The 20,231-nt window shown below is 35.8% G+C and overlaps 1 protein-coding gene across 1 annotated transcript; it reads right to left on the reverse strand.

The window, feature by feature from the left end:
• Positions 1 to 217: 217 nt before the first annotated feature.
• LOC142348743 (putative trypsin-6) lies at positions 218 to 17,291 on the reverse strand. Its single transcript, XM_075400226.1, has 5 exons — positions 17,036 to 17,291; positions 14,414 to 14,504; positions 7,902 to 8,103; positions 6,406 to 6,514; positions 218 to 481 (listed from the first exon to the last, which is right to left on the reverse strand). Exons 1-5 carry the CDS (start codon positions 17,280 to 17,282, stop codon positions 291 to 293), a joined length of 840 nt encoding a protein of 279 aa, XP_075256341.1. The 5' UTR covers positions 17,283 to 17,291; the 3' UTR covers positions 218 to 290.
• Positions 17,292 to 20,231: the final 2,940 nt, after the last annotated feature.

Genomic DNA, 20,231 nt, shown 5'->3' on the forward strand with positions numbered 1-20,231 from the left:
GAGAGGTTGGGGGGGGGGGGGGCAATACCGTGTCACCTAGAGAGGTGGGAGTTTTGTGTGTCAATTGGTTCTTTTCGACTCACTGAATTTCAAAGAGACAGGAGTCGCAAATACTGTTCAGAAGTGACGGAATATTTGAACCCAGTATTTAGAGAAAATAATCAACAAGAACGGGGACGCCACTAAACAAACAAAGGACTATGAATTTAAATTAGAACCATGACAAGGTTTAACTAAGTTGTTAAAAAATTATTTTTCAATTTACATTCTGTTTTGAAATTACTATTTTATCAAGGTTCGGCTCGACTGCTGACTATGACATTATATATCCACAATCTAAAGTTAACTGCATTTGTGAAGTAGCTTTGTCTCCGACTGGCCAGTTGCTCTGCCTTACTGCTGAAACTGGCAACTCCGTACAGACATTCTGGCTCTAGGGATCCACATTTGAATTTGAAAAGGGCTCCACCATCGTCCATTGCTGAAAAATATTAATTTCTCGCAAACAAAATTTGTAGCCATTATACTACCTGGTCTAGGTACAGATTTATGAAAAGACAAAGTTCGACCAAAAAGTCCTATGAAAAGACCATACTAGACTCATTCAAGCTAAGGAAAGACTTCATCTGGACTTTAAGACAAGCTGGACTTCAGCCGACGCAGATTTTAGCCCAGCTAAAGTCAATCTAAGGTGCAGTTAAGGTCTTCTCAAGGATGCAAGTCGAGTTTTTTTTATAACCAATTAGAGTTTAGCAAGGGCCCAACATTTGTCATTAGTCTTTTCACTAACAAATAATGTCGAGTGAGCAAGGTCTTTTCATGGGTCTACCAAAAGTCTTTTCTTAACCAACAAAGTCGAGTTAAGTTTATTTCATGGGTTTACCTTTAGTCCTTTTATACATCTAATGTTTGACACTAGAGTTGTGCGTTCAACATTTTGCATATTACTGCCTACAATTCTGAAGAACCACAAATCCCTCAAAAACTTGCATTGTTTAAAAATAGATGTTCATAATTCTGTAAGGGAAAACAAACTGAATAATGGCGCATTTTGGTCATTTCTGATGGGAATTGGACCATTACACCTAAGCTACGTGGTTTTTTTCAATCATCTCTTCCAATCAACAAATTTGATAAACGTTTTTAGCTGTCATAGCTGTTTTATCTTAGGAGTTGACAATTTTTTTAAAGTCTTTTGCTAGTTTTTCAACTGTTTTTTAAGTTGGACACCTCGGCTTCAGAGCTGTTTAGACTTGCTCCGATGCTGCTTCTGTGTGTACATAAGCAGAAAAAGTATTTAAGCTTCCGAATTCTCAAAAAAGCAGACATATGAAAAGACTAATGGTGGACAAATGAAAAGACCTTAACTCTCAGCTTTGCTGGTCATGAAAAAGCTAATGCTGGATTGAGGAAAATACGTTGCCCGACTCTACATGAAGTTGCTAGACCGTCTAATTATAACAATTAGTGGCCCCCACCACTAGAATTTTAAAGTCTTTTCATGAGTCTGCACCTAGAACCGTGTATTCCTGTGGTGTTTGTTATGCAATTTTCTGCTTGACCAATTTTTTTCTACCTCTTTTAACTCTTCATCCTCAAAAATGGATGAACAGGTAAAGCCCGGAAGCTAAGTGGCTGAGCAGCTCTCCTAGATCTTTACGCGCCTAACTAGTCTCTAATTATGCCATTCATCAAAAACAATTTTGAGGAGAAAAGTTTATGGTGTCAAGGACAGTTTTTAATCTATAAAATCTCACCCATCTCAGTCACAACCCCCCCCCCCCCCCAGCACTCTCCCAGTCCGTTAACCACTCTACCTGGCAATTTAGACGCCCTCTCGCCTAGCCCTATCAACCCTAATCCCCCTCCCCATCGCTTAAACCCCCATCTCAATCCCAAAGCTTCAGCCATCCCCCATCTGCTCACACGCCCCCATCGCTAGCATCCCTAAACTCTAGCTGTCTACTACCGATCCCATTCGTTCGGTAATCATTTGAAAGCAATTAGCCCGACGTTTGTCGTATCTATTTTTACGGAAAAATGATTCTTTTTGGTGGAAGCAGAGCACTGGAAAACTTTCTCTTTTTCTTAAGAAACCTGCGGTTTTAGAAACTTTCTGATGACCTCTCTTCTCTTTTGTTTCATACGTCATTTTAAGGGATTTCACCCTCGTTCAACGAAAGTTTAGAATACCCATGATGAGGTTCGCGACACACAGCCAGTTCTGATTAAACAGACTTCAGTCCCGCACGGGGAGTAAGGTGTGGCCTGTGAGAGATTAAAGGACTACGCACGGTCTGGAAGTCCCCTCTGGGGCCCGCCCATTGTTTTCAATATTTTGTTAGAAAGTGTGGTCTAATGTCTGGATTTTTTTGTGTGTTGTGCATAGCCTTTTCCAAAGTCGGATTAGACTGATTTGTACTGTCTGATTAGAACCAAAGAGGTCCAACTGATGAAATGGCAAGTTGGCCAGAGAAAAGAAGAGATGATTTAACCCGAGGGAAAATTCTTTAAGAGCACTTCCGAATTATTTTGAAGAAAATCAAACACCCCGCTACAAACCTATTTTTGATAATTTCCATTGAGTCTAAAATTTTTGTGTTTAGAGTTTTGTTTGGTATAAAACTCTGTACCAATGCTTATGAGTACTTCAAGGGTTAAAAGTATCAGTCTGGGTAACCCAAGAACGCGACTCGAGCATGTCTAACAACCCAGTTTGCAACCCAAGTTTAACACCTGACCGAGCCAAGTCGCTCTGATCAGAGCAAATTCCGGTCTGAATGGTCTAGTTAGCCTTTTGCATGACGCAAGTCTCCTCTGATCAGAGCTGGTTTTGGGTCGCGCACATCTTCCGGGGCATCATAGTTCAGAGGTCAACTTAGTGAAATGCTGCGTTCTGCTGATATCAGTTACTCAGAACCAGTCGTAGGACGATGTTGAGCAGAGAAAAAGTAATTGGATCGAGTTTAATAAATGGCTGGGACTGACCAATTGCTTTAAAAAAAGTTCGCTGGGTCATGAGTTCAACGATAGTTGTCGTGACGCAAACTTGTTGCGGTAAACCATCGGTTGACAGATAATGATAGAGGTGGTGGTGGGCCCAGCAAGTAACCTTTTTGAATTTAATGATCAGCTTTTGAACTTGTTAAGCTTGGCTTTCAATTTAGGAGATTTTGATCAAAAATTAGATTTGTTTGATTGTTTGATCTGCGACTGATATTTTGGTTCACCGTTGTTAAGTGTAAAGCGCATTTTGATTATGATACAAGAGCGTTAAAAAATTGAGAAAAAAACTACTAATGAAAGTGGATTGAGTCGACATTTTTATATAAGACGACACTTTGTCCAAATTTTGAAAACGCAAAAGCATCACCATTTTTTGATTATGCAGAAATCTTAGGCCACCTGTGAAGAGACTGCGGGTCGACTTATGAAAAAAAATTAGTAGTAATTGTTTCATTACCATTATCAATGATGCAGTCACAATTTTGCTTTTGCGGTTATCATAACTTGCAGTGGTCACAGTGTTTGGCGAAAAATGAGTTTTTTGAGTTCCAGAATAATAATAAAACCGATGTCAGTCGATGAATAAGTCTGCCCCAATGTTAGCCCTAAAATGTCACAAGAGTTGTTCTCTACGGAAACTCAAATATAGCTTTCATTAGCAAAAATCCTCCTTTTCTACTATTATCAGATCAATTGAAAAAAATGAGGTCATTATTAGCCGTTCAAATGCAAAAGAAACGTGGATGGACAAATGAGAAGAAAGTTGTCAACAAAATTGCTTATGGGAAGACTGTGCGATATTAGCTATGAAAAAACCATGGATCGAGTTAAGAACCGACGTTCGTTCTGAAAAGACGTTGTTTGGTCGATATTGGGAAAGAAAGGAACGTGAGCAGGCCAAAATTGTTTACAAAAGGATTTTGAGTTGACCTATGGAACTTTCCTTAGTTCGAAGTTACCAGTGTCCGAAAATATACTCCCAGGTTTAGGTCCAGACCCAAATTGAGCTATGATCAGACTATGCAGACTGAAATGACCTCTGATCAGACTTTCCAGACCGAAGTTACCTCTGATCAGACCATCCAGACCAAAATGATCTCTGATCAGACTTTCCAGACCAAAATGTCCTCTGATCAGACCGAACCCAGATCACTGTCCAGACTATAGTGCGATTATGATCAGACCCAAATTCAGACCATTGTCCAGACTATAAACAGACTATGATCAGACCATCTTCAGACCATGGTACAGACTCAATTTCAGACCGTTGCCCAGACCTTAATCAGACTATGATCAGACTCAAGTGCGCTCAAAATAGTCTGATCAGAGAAAGATTTTAATTATGAACAAATCTCTTAACTTTGCTATAATATGTTCATTTCATAAAAACTGGTGTTTACAGTATTAAAATCATCTAAGGAAAAACTAATTCTGAAAATATTGCTAATGAAAACGAAACCTAACTGTTGAGAAAAAAAAAATTATTTACAGTACCCCTTAGTTCATATTTTTGACTCAATGGATGAGCTTAGACAGCTTTCCACAAGAAACGTCGTGGTCTTCAGTTAATCAAAATTTCCTCTTGAGGGGACCGGCATTTGCTATCAGCTGGACTCCTTGTTTCTGATCAGCGTCATCGGACTTTAGATGAGTCTCTGATCGGAACGCTGCTTTATTGTTGCCTCTTGGCAGAGCCAACATCCCTCAATAAAAAAAAAACAAAAAAAATTTAAAAAATGATGCACTCGAAATCAGACCTTCCGGACCGAATTGACCTCTGATCAGACCGAACCCAGACCATGGTCCAGACTATAAAGACTGTGATCAGACCTTCCAGGCCGAATTGACCTCTGATCAGACCGAACCCAGACCATGGTCCAGACTAAAAAGACTGTGATCAGACCTTCCAGACTGAATTGACCTCTGATCAGACCGAAATCAGACCATGGTCCAGACTATTGTGCGCTCGAACCGCTTTCCAGACCCTGTAGTTTTGGTCTGGGAACACAGGGGTTTGCGCTCGATTGAGTCTGGTCATAGCTCAATTTGGGTCTGGACCAAAACCTGGGCTTTAATTCCCGAATTCGAACTTTCTGTCTGTGTCTGTGTTCGATTTTTCAACCTGTGTAAATATAAAGACTGAGTCAGATTGGTATGTTTTTGAATAATGTTATTTAGAAACAAAAAGTTACTTGAAAAAAAATTCATTGGAGCCCTCAACTAAAACATAATTCGCATGACTATAGTTAAAGCAAAAGTTAATAATTGCATGATTTTTCACGTTTTTAAAATACTATAATTAGTAAAACGAAAATGCTAAAAAAAAGTTTGTTCTCTCGTCTTCTGAGCATTTTTTTTTACTCCGTCCAGTATAAAAGGTGCTGAAAATTTAATTGAATAATTAATTACCCATGTTGAGATCCAGACCCAAATTGAGCTATGATCAGACCCAATCGAGCGCACACCCGTGTGCTCTTCCCAGACCGAAATTACAGGGTCTGGAAAGCGGTTCGAGCGCATAATAGTCTGGACCATGGTCTGGGTTCGGTCTGATCAGAGGTCAATTCAGTCTGGACGGTCTGATCATAGTCTTTTTAGTCTGGACCATATTCTGGGTTCGGTCTAATCAGAGGTCAATTCGGTCTGGACGATCTGATCATAGTCTTTTTAGTCTGGACCATGGTCTGGGTTCGGTCTGATCAGAGGTCAATTCGGTCTGCAAGGTCTGATCATAGTCTTTTTAGTCTGGACCATATTCTGGGTTCGGTCTAATCAGAGGTCAATTCGGTCTGGACGATCTGATCATAGTCTTTTTAGTCTGGACCATGGTCTGGGTTCGGTCTAATCAGAGGTCAATTCGGTCTGCAAGTTCTGATCATAGTCTTTTTAGTCTGGACCATATTCTGGGTTCGGTCTGATCCGAGGTCAAATCGGTCTGGAATGTCTTATCATAGTCTTTATAGTCCGGACCATGGTCTGGGTACGGTCTGATCCGAGGTCAATTCGGTCTGGAAGGTCTGATCATAGTCTTTATAGTCCGGACCATGGTCTGGGTTCGGTCTGATCCGAGGTCAAATCGGTCTGGAATGTCTGATCATAGTCTTTATAGTCCGGACCATGGTCTGGGTTCGGTCTGATCCGAGGTCAATTCGGTCTGGAAGGTCTGATCATAGTCTTTATAGTGTGGACAAAGGTCTGGGTACGGTCTGATCAGAGGACATTTTGGTCTGGAAAGTCTAATCAGAGATCATTTTGGTCTTGAAAGTCTGATCAGAGGTCAATTCGGCCTGGATAGTCTGATCATAGCTCAATTTGGGTCTGGACCTAAACCTGGGTACTCTCCTTTTTTTGGTCAAAACAACCAAGATCTGTGTAAATGTGAGGTAAATGACATCAAACCTGATATGACGGAGTCTGGATGTAAAGGGGAAGTGCAAATGAGATCATGTCTGCACTTGACCAGTTTTGAGCCGTTCAGTTCCAGCAGCACTTGCACAAATGGCGCCTCCTATTTTGAAACAAATATTTAGAAAGGTGGAATAAATACGAAAATGGACCACACTAAATGATATGCCGACTGTGGCCAAAAAAATTTGAGTTTCCATTTCAAAAAATGTTTGCTTTTGAAGAATTTGTGGCGTGATGGCCGATAGGTAAGGTGTGTGTGATTGCCGTGCCAATGATCGTTAGTTCGATCCCTTGACTCCGTGAAGCTGTCTGTGTGAGGATGAGCTCTTACTTAATCATAGCTTCAGGTTGACCATAGCCTGACCAATGTTGGCTGCAATGATGGTACCACGTGAAAGTCTCAGACGCAGAAAAAGTGGTCATTTTCACCAAAAAAGAGCATTCATTCTCACTAATTGAACAGTCTGAGATGTGGGGAATAATAAAAAAAGGACAGCTGAGAACAGGCTACTGTTAGTGCAGACTCAAAGCCTAATGCTGCTTCGCTGCGATTACGCTGCGAAACGAACTTATTTATTATCTGTCATGCAGCAAATTATGTAACACTAAAGCAGACCCGAGATGGCTCCTTTTACAGCCTTAGGGTAAAAAGAGCTAGGGCTACTTATTTCTGCGCGCGAAGTAGGCTTACCTATATCTCTGAGACTAACCGATTCTGTAAAACAGTGAAGATAAACTTCTATTAATACGGTGTAAAAACAATACAGCACCACATGGTGTATCTAAACTAACAGACTGACTAAAGTCAGTGGAGCATCCGCTTTATATAAGAGAATAGTGTCTTCTCAGTCTCTGATTGATTGTTGGAGGTGTAAATCCAGTATTTTTACTGCTACAAAACCTTCTCTCTAGATTGTTATTTTTTTGCCGATAGAACTTATCTAGCGAGGTTGATTAGTGCCCAAAATTTCAATAAGAAAACGAAATATGTTTTTCTTCGAATAATCAATTTATTGGGAGTTTCGGTTGTTCGGACAAATAGAATTTTATAGCACTCGAAATTAGTATTTTGTTCGTAAACTGATCAGCGTTAACGTCAATCTCGATGAAATGTGCCGTGACATTTTGTTCAACCGGTTAAATTAGAATGTAATATATACTACAAATATATCCGATATCATCATGTACAAACAACAAGAGAAAATCTAGAATTCAATACTACTGGCGGAGATGGAAAAGTTTTTGCTTTTCACTTTTTTCTTCACTTCCAGTTTTAAGACTCAAAACTAATCACCCCAAATCTAACCAAAAAGAGTTTCAGTTAACTTGTACATAAAGCCAAAAAAGGTTTCACTAGATTTCAACGTCCATCTTCAACGTTTTGTTTGACATACTGGCCCGGCTATGATATAAATCAAGAAAAAAGTGCGCCTAAAAGCAAATCTAGCAGTCATAAGAAATATGAAATGGTTGTCATAGTCAGGAACCTGCAGAACGTCCGGGAAAAGCGGAGCCTCCTCTGGCAGGAGCGTAGAACCCATTCCTACTGCACCCAACATAACATTTCCCACTTTGTCAGCCATAGTTTGGAGTGCACAGAGGGGGAGGGTCAAGTGACGCCAGTTTACGATTGGATGATGGGTTCGGACCAGAGCGATGTCGTTCATTGGAAGGTTGAAAGTGAAGTAGCTGAAATTCAAAGCCAGAAATTGGTTGTTGTTGGAACACGAGTCTTAGTGCATTTCCCTAGTCTAGACCTCCCGGGCGGCGGTCCCCGAAAAATAGTGCAAAATATTACAAAAATAGTGTAAAAGTTATATAAATATATATATATATATATATATATATATATATATATATATGCGAGTGTATATATATATATATATATATATATATATATATGCGAGTGTATATATATATATATAAATATATATATATATATATGCGAGTGTATATATATATATATATATATATATATATATATATATAATATAATATAATAATAAATTGTTCTCAAGTATGTATAAACAAACAACATTGTTCAATGAGGTTTACATATACATACTCAAAAGGTCATGAAAAAAGGCAAAAAAGCCTAGTCGTGTGATGCCTTTGGGAAGCAGTTTGTTAGCAAATAGGGGTGGGGGTAGGGTGTTGATATTGGTTTGTTCTTAATGTTTAAATAGATTGAGTGACAGCAAGTACACGTGAGGAAACAGTTGAGTTTTTGTAAAAGGATAAAAATAAAAAAAAATAATGTTTTAGACAATTGCTCAAAAAAACTAGTAAAAAAGTTCTATGATATCATTTCCTTGTATAAAATTTTCAAGAAAAGTATGGTGGTGTGTATTAATTCCAGATTTGTAGCAACTCTTTATAAAGTGAACATATTTTGAGTCGAAATTAAGTATATAATTTAGCAATTTCCTTATTCGTATTCAAATTCTCTTTGGGTTGATACCAGTAAATTGATTGCTAGGTTTTAGTTTCTTACTTGTTGTTCTTTTCTCATCTAGCCTCACAAGCTCAGAATCCTCAATAAACCTGTTAAAAACTTCATTTTTATGTTCCCGCCTAATTGTTTTGGTTAAAAATTTTAAAAGCACATAAATATGTAGCTCTTTCACCAGGAAACTTGTCTTGCTTGCAGTTCCGTAAATAAGCACTCCATATTGTATAACCGGTTGAACAAAAGACTTATATACTAAAACTAATTGTTTAATGCTCAATATAAACCTCAGTTTGTAGAACAATCCCGTAAATTTGGTCAATTTTGCAGCGACGCTATTTATGTGTTTTTTGAAATCCAATTTGTTGTCCAGCAAAACGCCTAGATACTTTACTTCGTTGCTCTTTTTAAGGGTGGCTTTGTTCAGTCTTAGAACCTTCATCATAGTTTTAAAACCTAAGTTTAGATTAATAGTTTTTTCAACATTGAGCGTCAGTTTGTTATCGCTTAAGTAGAGGCCGATGTTGTCAATATCACTTTGAAAAAGAACTTCATTTGCACTTTTTTTGGCTGCAGAGCAGTATCGTCGGCATAGAGCGTTATTGTAGAGCAGCTGCATTGTTGTCTGATGTCATTGACGTATATGATGAAAAGTAGTGGTCCTAAAACTGAACCTTGCGGCACGCCAACCGTAACAGTTCTTGGACTCGTTCTTGCAGCACCATATCTAAGAATTTGTTTTCTGTCAGATAAGTAAGATTTCATAATTTCAAGCATTGGGCCTCTCAAACATATGTTAGCATTTTTTTTAAGTAGTAAGTTATGATCAACCGTGTCAAATGCCTTTTTCAAATCTAGAAACAAACCCATCGAGCACTTTGGCTGGTTTTCTAAAGTGTCCCTAGCGTTTTCAACAAAATGCGCTAATGCATCAATTGTTCCTCTTTGTCGTCGGAAACCATATTGATTTGCATCCAGGAGATCAAAAACTTCCAAAAAATTAATTATTTTGTTGTACAGAAATGTTTCAAAGACTTTTGCAACAGTTGGAAGTAGAGAAAATGGTCTGAAGTTAGATGGTTCCTGGACATCACCACTTTTATGTACTGCTACTATGATAGCTTCTTTCAGGCAAGGTGGAAAACTTCTTTCATCGATACATTTGTTGATTAATTTTGTTAGTATTGGCACAATTACCCATTCGAGTTCCTTCAAAAAAAAGTTGTTCAGTTCAAAGCAATCTGTGTTATATTTGGTTCGCATTTTATTTATTATTTCCCGTACTTCCAGCGAAGTGTCCCTGGTTAGTCGCATTGATTGTACACTAATACTACTGCTTTTAGAATTATTCTCACTTTTAGACTCAAAATTTGATGCTAAGGTTTTACCAACTGTAGAGAAATAGTCTATGAATTTATCAGCTGTCTCTTTATTGAGCCTATCTTGCGATGCAACTTTGCCTTTTAATCGGCTAATGCAGTCAAAAAAAGATTTAGAGTTTTTCTGACCATCTGCATTCATTAACCGCTGATAATACATTTCCTTTTTTCTTCTGATCAGTTTTTGCAGATTGTTACGTAGTGCATTGAATTTGAGTTGATCGTTTTTGTCTTTCGTTCTCATAAAATTTTGGTATTGTTGTCGTTTCTTGGTAGCTAGATGTTTTATTTCGTTGTCAATCCACAATTTTTTATTTTTTGTACCTTTACAAATTTTTGTAGGAACAAATTTTTAAACACATTTATTCAAGAGAAACTGAAAATTTTTCATGGCTTCTTCAGAACGTAATTGATCAAATGTTAGTTCAAACTTCTGTAATTCATGTTGCATATAAAACTGAAGATTAATAATTACGTTTGAATCATTAAGTTTTGTCCACATTTTAATCATACGATCATCATCATTTTCTTTTTCTGAATGATTCAATTTGTGTCCCGAGAACCCAAAAAAGAGCGTATAATGATCTGTTAGCGTAGTTTGTGACAATTTCAGATCAATTTTTACGTTGGAATACACGGCATCAATACAAGAATTACCAGTCTTTGTTTCTCTAGTGCAGTTCGCATTTTCTGCATAATGCAGGTCAAAAGACAGCAAGGCTTCTTGAAATGTTTTCATTTTTGAACAAACTGTGTGATCATTTATATTGAAATCACCATATATAATTGACATACAGTCTTCCGGAATAACAACTTTCTCAAAATGGTTTCCTAAGCTTGTGCTTAGTTTTTCGTTGGACGTGTTTGGTTTGACGTATATTGTAGTTAAAAAAACTTTTCAATTATTATAGCAAAATTTCAGTGTCAAAATTTGGCACTCATTGCTGGTGTACTTGCTTACTGTTTTGATCTTTATTTTATTTTTCAGAAAAATACCAACTCCTCCACCTCGATTTCGCTTTACACCCCTACTGACTGTGAAGATTTTTTGAAAACCATCTAGTTGCAAACAAGCAGTGTCACACTCTTCATTTATCCATGTTTCTGTTAAGCAGACGGCTAAGGGTAGACTATCTAAACTGTTTACTAGAATTTGAAGCTGATCTAAATTTTTGTATATAGATCTTATATTTTGAAGCATGAAGAGTTTTTGCATTTTGTTGTACTAAAATGATATGTACAAGTGGACGAAAAGTGGGACGACCATTGTCTTCAATGGATTGTAGCAGCAAAGTTTAAAGTGTTAGCGGATATGACGTTAGAGTTAAAACAACTCTGGTTACCAGAGTAAAAAACTGTTTTTTCGAAAAAAGCTAAATCGTAGACATAATGTATTTTTTTGTTAAAATATTTAAAAATATATAGCCTAAAAGGAGAAAAAAACGAGAAAACGATGAGAAAAAAATAAAAACTTTACTGCTAAGATCATGTATTTGGAGAATGTTTACAAGTTTAACAACTTCAAGCGCGTAATCGCAGCAATCAGTTGATATACTTGATTTATCTTGGGTGATCCTGTTTTCACATTGAGAGAAATAAAAAGAAACAACATCTTCGAATTTAAATAGGCGCTTTATCGCAGCCATCAAATCCGATGTGCGAAAAATTTCTTTTTTCATTGATTTTTGGTCGTAGTGACGCGTAATCGCAGTCAGTTACTATATTTCACATTTAAATATTTATACAATTATCTTTATATATTTATATGTGACGCGTAATCGCAGTCACATTTTTTGTTTTACAGTAAATCAGAATTAATCTAAATCAATAAAAAAAGAAGAAAAATCTAGAAATTTTGACGTATCTAATTGAATACTTTTCTTTTACGGGGCCTCAAAATAGGAACTGCTTCCCAAAAATGCCAATAAGATTACAATAACATTAGCACAAAACAGAAATATCTTTTAATTTGTTCACTAAACGGCTTTATTTTTTTGTTCAGTTAGCACTTAAAGATTTTTTTGAAGTCTGGTGACTTCTCTCTGTCATCATCAACTTTGTCGTCATCATCAAGGCAGTATTTCCTTTTTTGGTATTCTCGTTTGATCGGGTTTTTGACATTTTCAAGATCGCTAATTTGATTGATGTTGTGATAACCAGTATCATTGTTGTTTCGCTTCACCAATACAGATACGGAACAATTTTTTGTCGAAATAATGAAGCCCTGTCTGTTTACCTCAGCCCTAAGTTCAGCTTCAAACTTTGGTAGTCGTTCATTCAAGAAAATAGGTTTTTTATTCAGGCTTTTTTTTGCAGTTTTTATTTTTCGTCTTGCCCCAAACACTCTGTCTTTCTCGTCGAAATAGACAAACTTGCAAATAACCGAGTCGTATTGATCTCCATTAGCAGTTCCCGGTAAAATATGACATGCTTTTATTCTGTTCTCAGTGAGATTTATTATCATTAAATCGCTAAAAAATCTCAAGGTGTTTTTCAGTACATTTTTGCTATCTCTTGGATCGAAAGGCGGATTGCAGATAATTAGGCAGTCTTTGCTCGTGTACATTTCTTGTGCTCTGAGGCGCTCATTCATATCAAATTGCATTTTTTCAAGATTTTTTATATTACTTTCCTGTTCTTTGTTTTTTGCGATCAAACCTGTGACCGAATTCTGCAATTGATCCACCTGCTTCTTCAGTAGACTTGATTCAACCTCCATTTCCATCCAGCTGTGAGTCGGGTCAAAAGTTTATTGTAACAAGGATAAATACAAACTTGTAAAGAATACGAGTAAAAAAAGAGAAAGAGAAACAAAAATACGCAAATGAACTGTTAATTATTAGACAATGGCCGTTCCCAGTTCTTACACACGAGCTGTGTACATAGTACAAAACTAGTGTTTTAATATAGAAATGATTATGCAAACACGTTATTAGATTTAGATATGCTAGTGTTGAGTTGGTTCTAAACGTTCAAGTTTTTGTTCATAAAGATGCACGTTTAATGTGCTATTGAAGGCCAACTTGAAAGAAAGAAAGCGCAACTGTTCTTGAAAAGCGCAACTGTTTTGTTTATACACTCGCATATATATATATATATATATATATATATATATATATATATATATATATATATATTTATACGCTCGCATATATATATATATATATATATATATTTATACGCTCGCATATATATATATATATATATATATATATATATATATACATATATATATATATATATATATATATATATATATATATATATACCTCTATTTCTCCGCTAATTAAGTTCGAAAACGTGGAATTATAAATAAGACAGTTATTTTACAGTGGAATGAGGTAGTGATACTTGCCACCCACCCCCTCCCCGCCCCTATCCTCCCGCTGCCGCACATGTTGCTCTCACGTTGTGCATTAACCAATGCCCCAACTGATACTCGAAATTGAAGTTTGAATTTGCTTATAATGATAGTTCTGTAAGACTGTAATTTCTTATCAGTCCACCCGGAATTACACTCTTAGCAAAGAGTGTAAACAGAGTGGAGAAAAGAGTAAGCACACTGTAATTTTTTTAACATTACAACCCTACACTCATTTCCCCGATAAATAGGAGTAGAGTACGCATTACACCCTAATCTCCGCTAATTAGGGGTGATTTATGGCTGAAACGGCTGCCCGAGCTGGAATTATTAAAATACGGTCATGGTCAAACATAAGGCATGAAAACTCTGTCGTTGAAAAGTGTTTGATATGAAAAGAATGTCTGGATTTTAAGTGTTGACTGAATTTATGTACGCAGTTTAATTTATTTACGCAGTTTAACTTATTAATTAATTTAATCAAGTTTGTTTTGCTAGACAATAAAAATATCCTAGAATTACGCTCGAAACCGTAGCATTTTATTGCTCCTTTTTTAAATTTTCCAAGGAAATGTAGCGCGATTGGTTAACCATTGCAGAGGGCCACAAGCTCGAACCCAGATTTTGGCGGGCATTTTTGTGTATGAAAAGATTTTGAATTAGACTTATGAAAAGAATTAGCATCGTTCCTACTCGAGTCCTTGATCGTGTAATTTAATTCAATTTATGCCAGCAGTAGGAACCCTGGACAAAAATTCCTCTAAAAATCTAATTTTGGTCACAAAGAATAAGAAATGTCTTTTACTTTACCTATGTGGAATGTTGATTTCTTTGACTGCGTAAAGAAATTTTGCTGAAAGTGGGTTTGAAAAGTCGCCAATTTCTACAGACACATCTGAGGCTGAAACAAAAAAAATCTGAGTTAGATGGAATTATGTATAGTTGAATTAGATATAGCTGAATTAGATGCTATTAACATTATCATAATTAGTCTAATATAGACTGGTCAAATCCAGAAACAAAAAATAGGAAGATAAAACGAATTAAACCCTGGCTGAGTTGATAGAATAAGATTCGACAATTTTTTACCCCTCCCAGACAATAAGTGCACGGTTCTGACCATATCTTTGAGTCAAATTTTATGGAATCTTGATCTGCTTTCACTATTTGAATCATTGGCACGCAACATCTGACATGCACGGCTTATTTCGATTCATAATTGGACAGAATCGAATTATATATCTGCAGAATCTCGCCATATTGCCTTATTGGGTTCATAAAACCGGAAAAAAAAATTGAATAAGAGTCTGGTTAATTCCCTCTCACAGTTGCATTATTTCGAAGAATGGGCCTGAAAGTTCGATGCAGTTCGAATCATAATCAGGTTCTTTTTCTCTCGTATTCGCATTATTTCATAAAAGGGGGCATGCGAGCTGATTTTGGGTCGATACTGTATCGTAATCTTGCAAATTAACTTTTCAAGTCGCTGTTAAGCGGTATATCCTTAAAACATACCATGAAAAATTCAAATGGCATAAGTAGAAAAATAGGTATTAAAGATGTTTTGGGTGAAGCAAACGTCTAAAGATGGTTATTGTTGATATTCTATGAGACGAACAATGTCTTAAGTGAATAAAGTGAACTATACTCAAGAGCTGCGTCGAAATATGTTCTGCCCACGCCTTGTGATTTGGATTAAATTTATTCAACACTTTTTCAAACGTCATTTTGCTTTTCGAGCGTTATGAGCAGGCCATCTTCATCAATTGTTTTTAGGATTTTCGATAAATTTGGATTTTTAATGTTTTTTTCTTTTTTTCAGAGCGAAAGATAATCTTCATGATTTTATTTCATGATGAGTTTAACTGTCAGGCTTTCAACTCGGGTCAGCTGCTACATTTTTTCGTCAATTAGAGTCCCAAATCTCAAGAAAAAAAATTAATTTGCTTACTTTGTGAAAAAAAAAAACGTTTCACGCCTTCGGAAACGGTAGCACCCCGTATTGTTAATTAATTTCGGAGAAAAAAATGGAAAATTTGTCACTTATTTGAAAAAAGACAAAGTTACCACAAAAAATGTTTTGTTTTTTAGTTTTTTTTTTAAATTGAATTAACTTTCAGAGCCCAACATTTCTTCGGCTTTCTTTGTGATATAATTGAGAAGATAGCTTTAGCTGTGAATACTTCGAAACTTATTAATTTGAGGCCAATTTTTTACCCTATATATCGCAACATAGCATCTTTGGTAACTCTCAATTTTACGGAAGAGTGTTTGGGATAATTGTGTTGGGGAGCGGTGTTTGGCGTTTTCTTCGTGATGCAACCGTGGCACCAACAAAACAAAGCAACTAAGTTAAATAGAAGAAAATTTGGATGTATGATTTTCAGTAACCATATGAGGACCAAATATGGTTCTGACTGTTCATGCAAAACTCACATATAGTTTTTACTAATCATAAATTGACCATAAATTTCTAAGAAATTTTGCGTGTCTTATGGAACTATATGCATTTTTTTGTATAATTACCAGGAATATTCATACCGGGTGTACATTCATTGCTATCTTTTTTAAAAATTCCGCTACTGCTTTTTTACATTCAATGTATAATGTTTCTGGATTACCTCTTCTCCTGTTCTGCTTTCATTGTTGAATTCAAAAATATTGAAAGATCCCAAATATCTTTAGGAGTTCATAGCACTTTCCATGTCACCATCTGAGCTAGATTTACAGTGTTTTAGCGTGTGTCTTATCAAGCTGTGTCATTTTTTACTGGTTCCTTTATAAATTTATTTTTAAATTTCAGAAAACGAATTTTTTCGTCTTGGTATGCACAGGCTTGATAAAGTTTTATATCAACATCTTCTGTGAAGGGGGCGTTTTTAATGGACTGCTTGACTAATTTGGTTGACGCACTTACAGTATTACTAATTTTTCTCAACATTCTGACATTCTCAACTAACATGCTCAACATACTGACTCATTTTGCTCAACATTTTCAAACAGTTCCCCGACGACGAAAATCTATGAAGCAAGAATCTATAACACATCATAGTGCATGCGGTCTTGAACATGTCTCTTCTGAGAAACCAGAGAAAAAAACTTCGTAGCCAGCTTTAATACTGATGCTTGTCGCATTATTTGAGGTCTAGAAGACGTCTGAATTTGTTGTTTGGTCTTATAAGATGCGATTGTTACCATACATGTGACCTTGGTGTTATATACAAGAACGGTTTTGGTGTCGTCAACCCGAGAATTCAAACGATGGGCGTTATGAGTGAACCCTTACTTTTGAAATGTCAATTGGCTTCTTCCCAGCTCTAAGAAAAAACCCGATTGTCGTCACATTTTACAATTATAGTTAACAACTCTGAATTTTCTACCAAAAACAAAATATTACAGCTTTCCATTAGATTGAAAAAAAAAATAACTAACGTTTCAGTGAGAAAACACAGTGCCCAGCTGTAATTACAAAGTATTCATGGATAATTGTCGCCCCACAAAAACCCAAGTTGAACTTCAAACGCACATAAAATGGTCTATTGGGAACTTGTATTCCATTTGTTATCAAAGTTCTCGTCACTTCTGCAAATTTTTCAGGTTTCTGTTTTAAAAGTGTTGCTTCGCTGATCGTTAAAATAAAATACGACGCCAAGTAGAATATTGTTTGAACTGAATTCATTCTGGTCAACTGAACAAATGACTTTAAAATCTGTTTCTTAAAGTAAATTGTTCAACTTTGGCAGTTTGTTATAGTTCTTCAAATTTGTGGTCAGTTAGTTGGGGCCAAATTATATTGAAGCAAAACATCACAAGTTTGATGAACAATTCTTGACAAAATATAAAACAACAGAATAAAATATTATGAGTTGGTTGTTATTTCAGTTGAAAATGGTATTGAAAAGGAATACCATAACCCCTACCACTTAACACAAAATTAAGTTGGTGGCACTATATACAACCATCTTTCTATAAATACCGTTTTTAAATCAATTTTACGTTTAATTTCTGGGTATTAGGGTTTTTTTATCGTAGGAGCTCTGAAGTAATAGTTATCTGGAACTAATTAAATCTTATTACAAAATTGCAGCCGTTTTTATGTCAAACAGGTTAAATATGTGGTGAAAAAAAAAATAAACAATCAAAACTTATGAAAAAATTTGCGATATAATGATCATAGAAATTGCAACATCATAACAACGACGAAAAAATACTGACTGTTTCACCATCTAATTACAATTCCTGTCAAATAAAGTTTGGAATTTATAATCACCTAAGTAGTTTTGTCTTTAAAAATATCTAGTTTTGTCTTTGGGTATCTTGTAAAAAAAATGATTTTTTGTTTTTGTATAATTGATTGTTGTATAATCGATTTTTCGGCGGTTTGTATAACTGAGTAAATAAATTACACAAAATCACTTTCTGATTTTTTAAAAAATTTCAGTCGTACTTCAAATTTTGTTTGAATTTGATAATTTTCAATTTTAATTTCTACACATTCTAAAGATTCACTAGCTTCTCTAGAACCTAGGCTTCAATTCTAAAAAGTCGAAATCAAAATTTCTTTTCAAACAAAAAAATTACAAACCGGTCTCAAATACCTTATCAGAAGAGATTTTCGGGTTATTCGCCATCGATGATTCTTCTGAATCAGTTTACTAAATTAATTTCTACTGCCCGGAAATCAATTTGCAACAAACAGGATGGCCAGTTTTTAAGCCAAAAAGAGCATGATTGAAATGAGGCAATAACTTATTCTAAAAAGTTACACTAATAGTTCATTTCAACAATATCACGACTTTTAAAAAGTATTAAACATTTCATAGCTGATAAATTTTACAAAAACAATACAATAATAGCTTTGCGACGATGAATGGTTAACAGCATGATAAATTTTGATTTATACCATGGAATTTTTGATTGACCCTTTATAACAAGAATTGTATCTTAGACCTGTCATGCATCCAAAATAATTTATGAAACACAAATTTTCATCATGACTTTTTCATTATTCGCTTTCAATTATTCTCTTCATGTGCATGATACAGCCTCCCGGAGGTTGTTGGCAGAGCAAATCAACGCTGAATCAGTCTAAAGACATTGTGTTTTTTAGGATGGCCAATACTCTGTTCATGTCACTATTTACACTGGCCAGTCTGATTTTGAGTAGAATTTACTTCAAGAAAAATAAAATGTTCAGCGTAACTCGCGCCAACAGGGCTTGCTTAATATGCGATATGAATTTCCACGTGGATACGTGACATCTAATTTGCGTAGCAAGTCGTAACCACTGAGCTAAATGGGCCTTGTGGTAATTGCCTACAAACCGTCTTAAAAATAAATATTGTGTATACTACTATTATAATTACCAGTTATAAGCTACAAAAGTATGACTTTATTTTGCTCAGTTTTAACTTTGGAGTATGAGTAATTTGCAGAATATACATGATAAGTTTAGCCTGGGCGAACTCTATGACTTCAATTTAATCATAATGAAGAAATACTGCACAAAAGCAAACTTAAAATTTTCTGGAGATACATTTTTTCAGAACTGAACTAAGATTTTGCTCTTGAAATGTGCTGGTTCAGCGCTGAAAATCCGGGCGACTCAAGTCCGGGCTGGTTCTAACGTTTAACACATCTAAGCTTTTAAACTGCTCACAATGTCTTTAGGGGCTGTTTTCTGTACATCATGTATTATACACGGCCCATGATCTTTGAATTACGTTTTAAGCACGGCTCCTAATCCGTTTATTGTTCAAAGACACAGATGTACATGTTTTAGTCGTATACGGCTTTAAAAAATGGCTGTTAAAAGAGTTCGTTGTAGTTGTTTACACAATCTATAAAATTTTTTGCACTCTTTTTGCATAGAACTTGCTAAGTGAAACTTTATCACAGAGTTTGGTATCAATTGTCAAGTACGTTAAGAGATTGATGTTGCAAGTAACTAACTCTCTATAAACAATGAAACCCCCATAATTTGCATAACTAGATAATATATTTATGTTTAAAAAACAATTTTCAGCGTGTCAAAACTAAAAAAAAAACAATTGTTAAGCTTCTAATTGAGAAAGTTCCGCAAGACTCAATAATAACCGGGACAAGTAAACAAAATCACATTTCTTAATGAAATTCCTGAAAATGGGCAAGAAGTCTCAAATGCTTTTCATAAAATAGTAAGGTAGATATGGTCATTGAGGAGTGGGCGGGGGTCGGAGGGGTGCGGGCAGGCATCCTAAAGTCACTGGTCAAATGTGTCACGCGGTCTATTTGGATTCTCTCCAGTTGCTTTTGATAGTTTGCTAGACTTGCAGAGACACGTAACCTAGGAAAATTTCTGTACAATAAAACTCATGAGAAACTTTCAAAATTTTGGTTTCTGTTGCTTTAGACTGCTGAATCTAAGAAACTGTGTTTTCAACTCTTTTTGGCATTTACTTTTTTTTTCAATCATATCAAGAGGTTCTTAAAGATCTGTTATTATACGGTTATCATTGATGCAGTTTGTGTTTACACACTTACGATTATCTGTGTATATATTATCAAAAACAGTGCTTATGAAGTGCATGATACAAGGAACACATCAATTGAGCAGGGTTTTAATGAACATAAATTAAGCAGTGATTGG

Source organism: Convolutriloba macropyga, chromosome 10 (assembly GCF_964194025.1).
Source record: "Convolutriloba macropyga chromosome 10, txConMacr16.3, whole genome shotgun sequence".
In the NCBI taxonomy this organism is placed as follows: Eukaryota; Metazoa; Xenacoelomorpha; order Acoela; family Convolutidae; genus Convolutriloba; species Convolutriloba macropyga.

Coding starts and splice junctions, on each gene's coding strand:
- LOC142348743 (XM_075400226.1), bottom strand. CDS start 17,282: ATGAATTCAGTTCAAACAATATTCTACTTGGCGTCGTATTTTATTTTA. Junction 14,505..17,035: donor CTGTGTTTTCTCACTGAAAC/GTTAGTTATTTT, acceptor TTTTTGTTTCAG/CCTCAGATGTGTCTGTAGAA. Junction 6,515..7,901: donor TTTTCCCGGACGTTCTGCAG/GTTCCTGACTAT, acceptor GTTTCAAAATAG/GAGGCGCCATTTGTGCAAGT.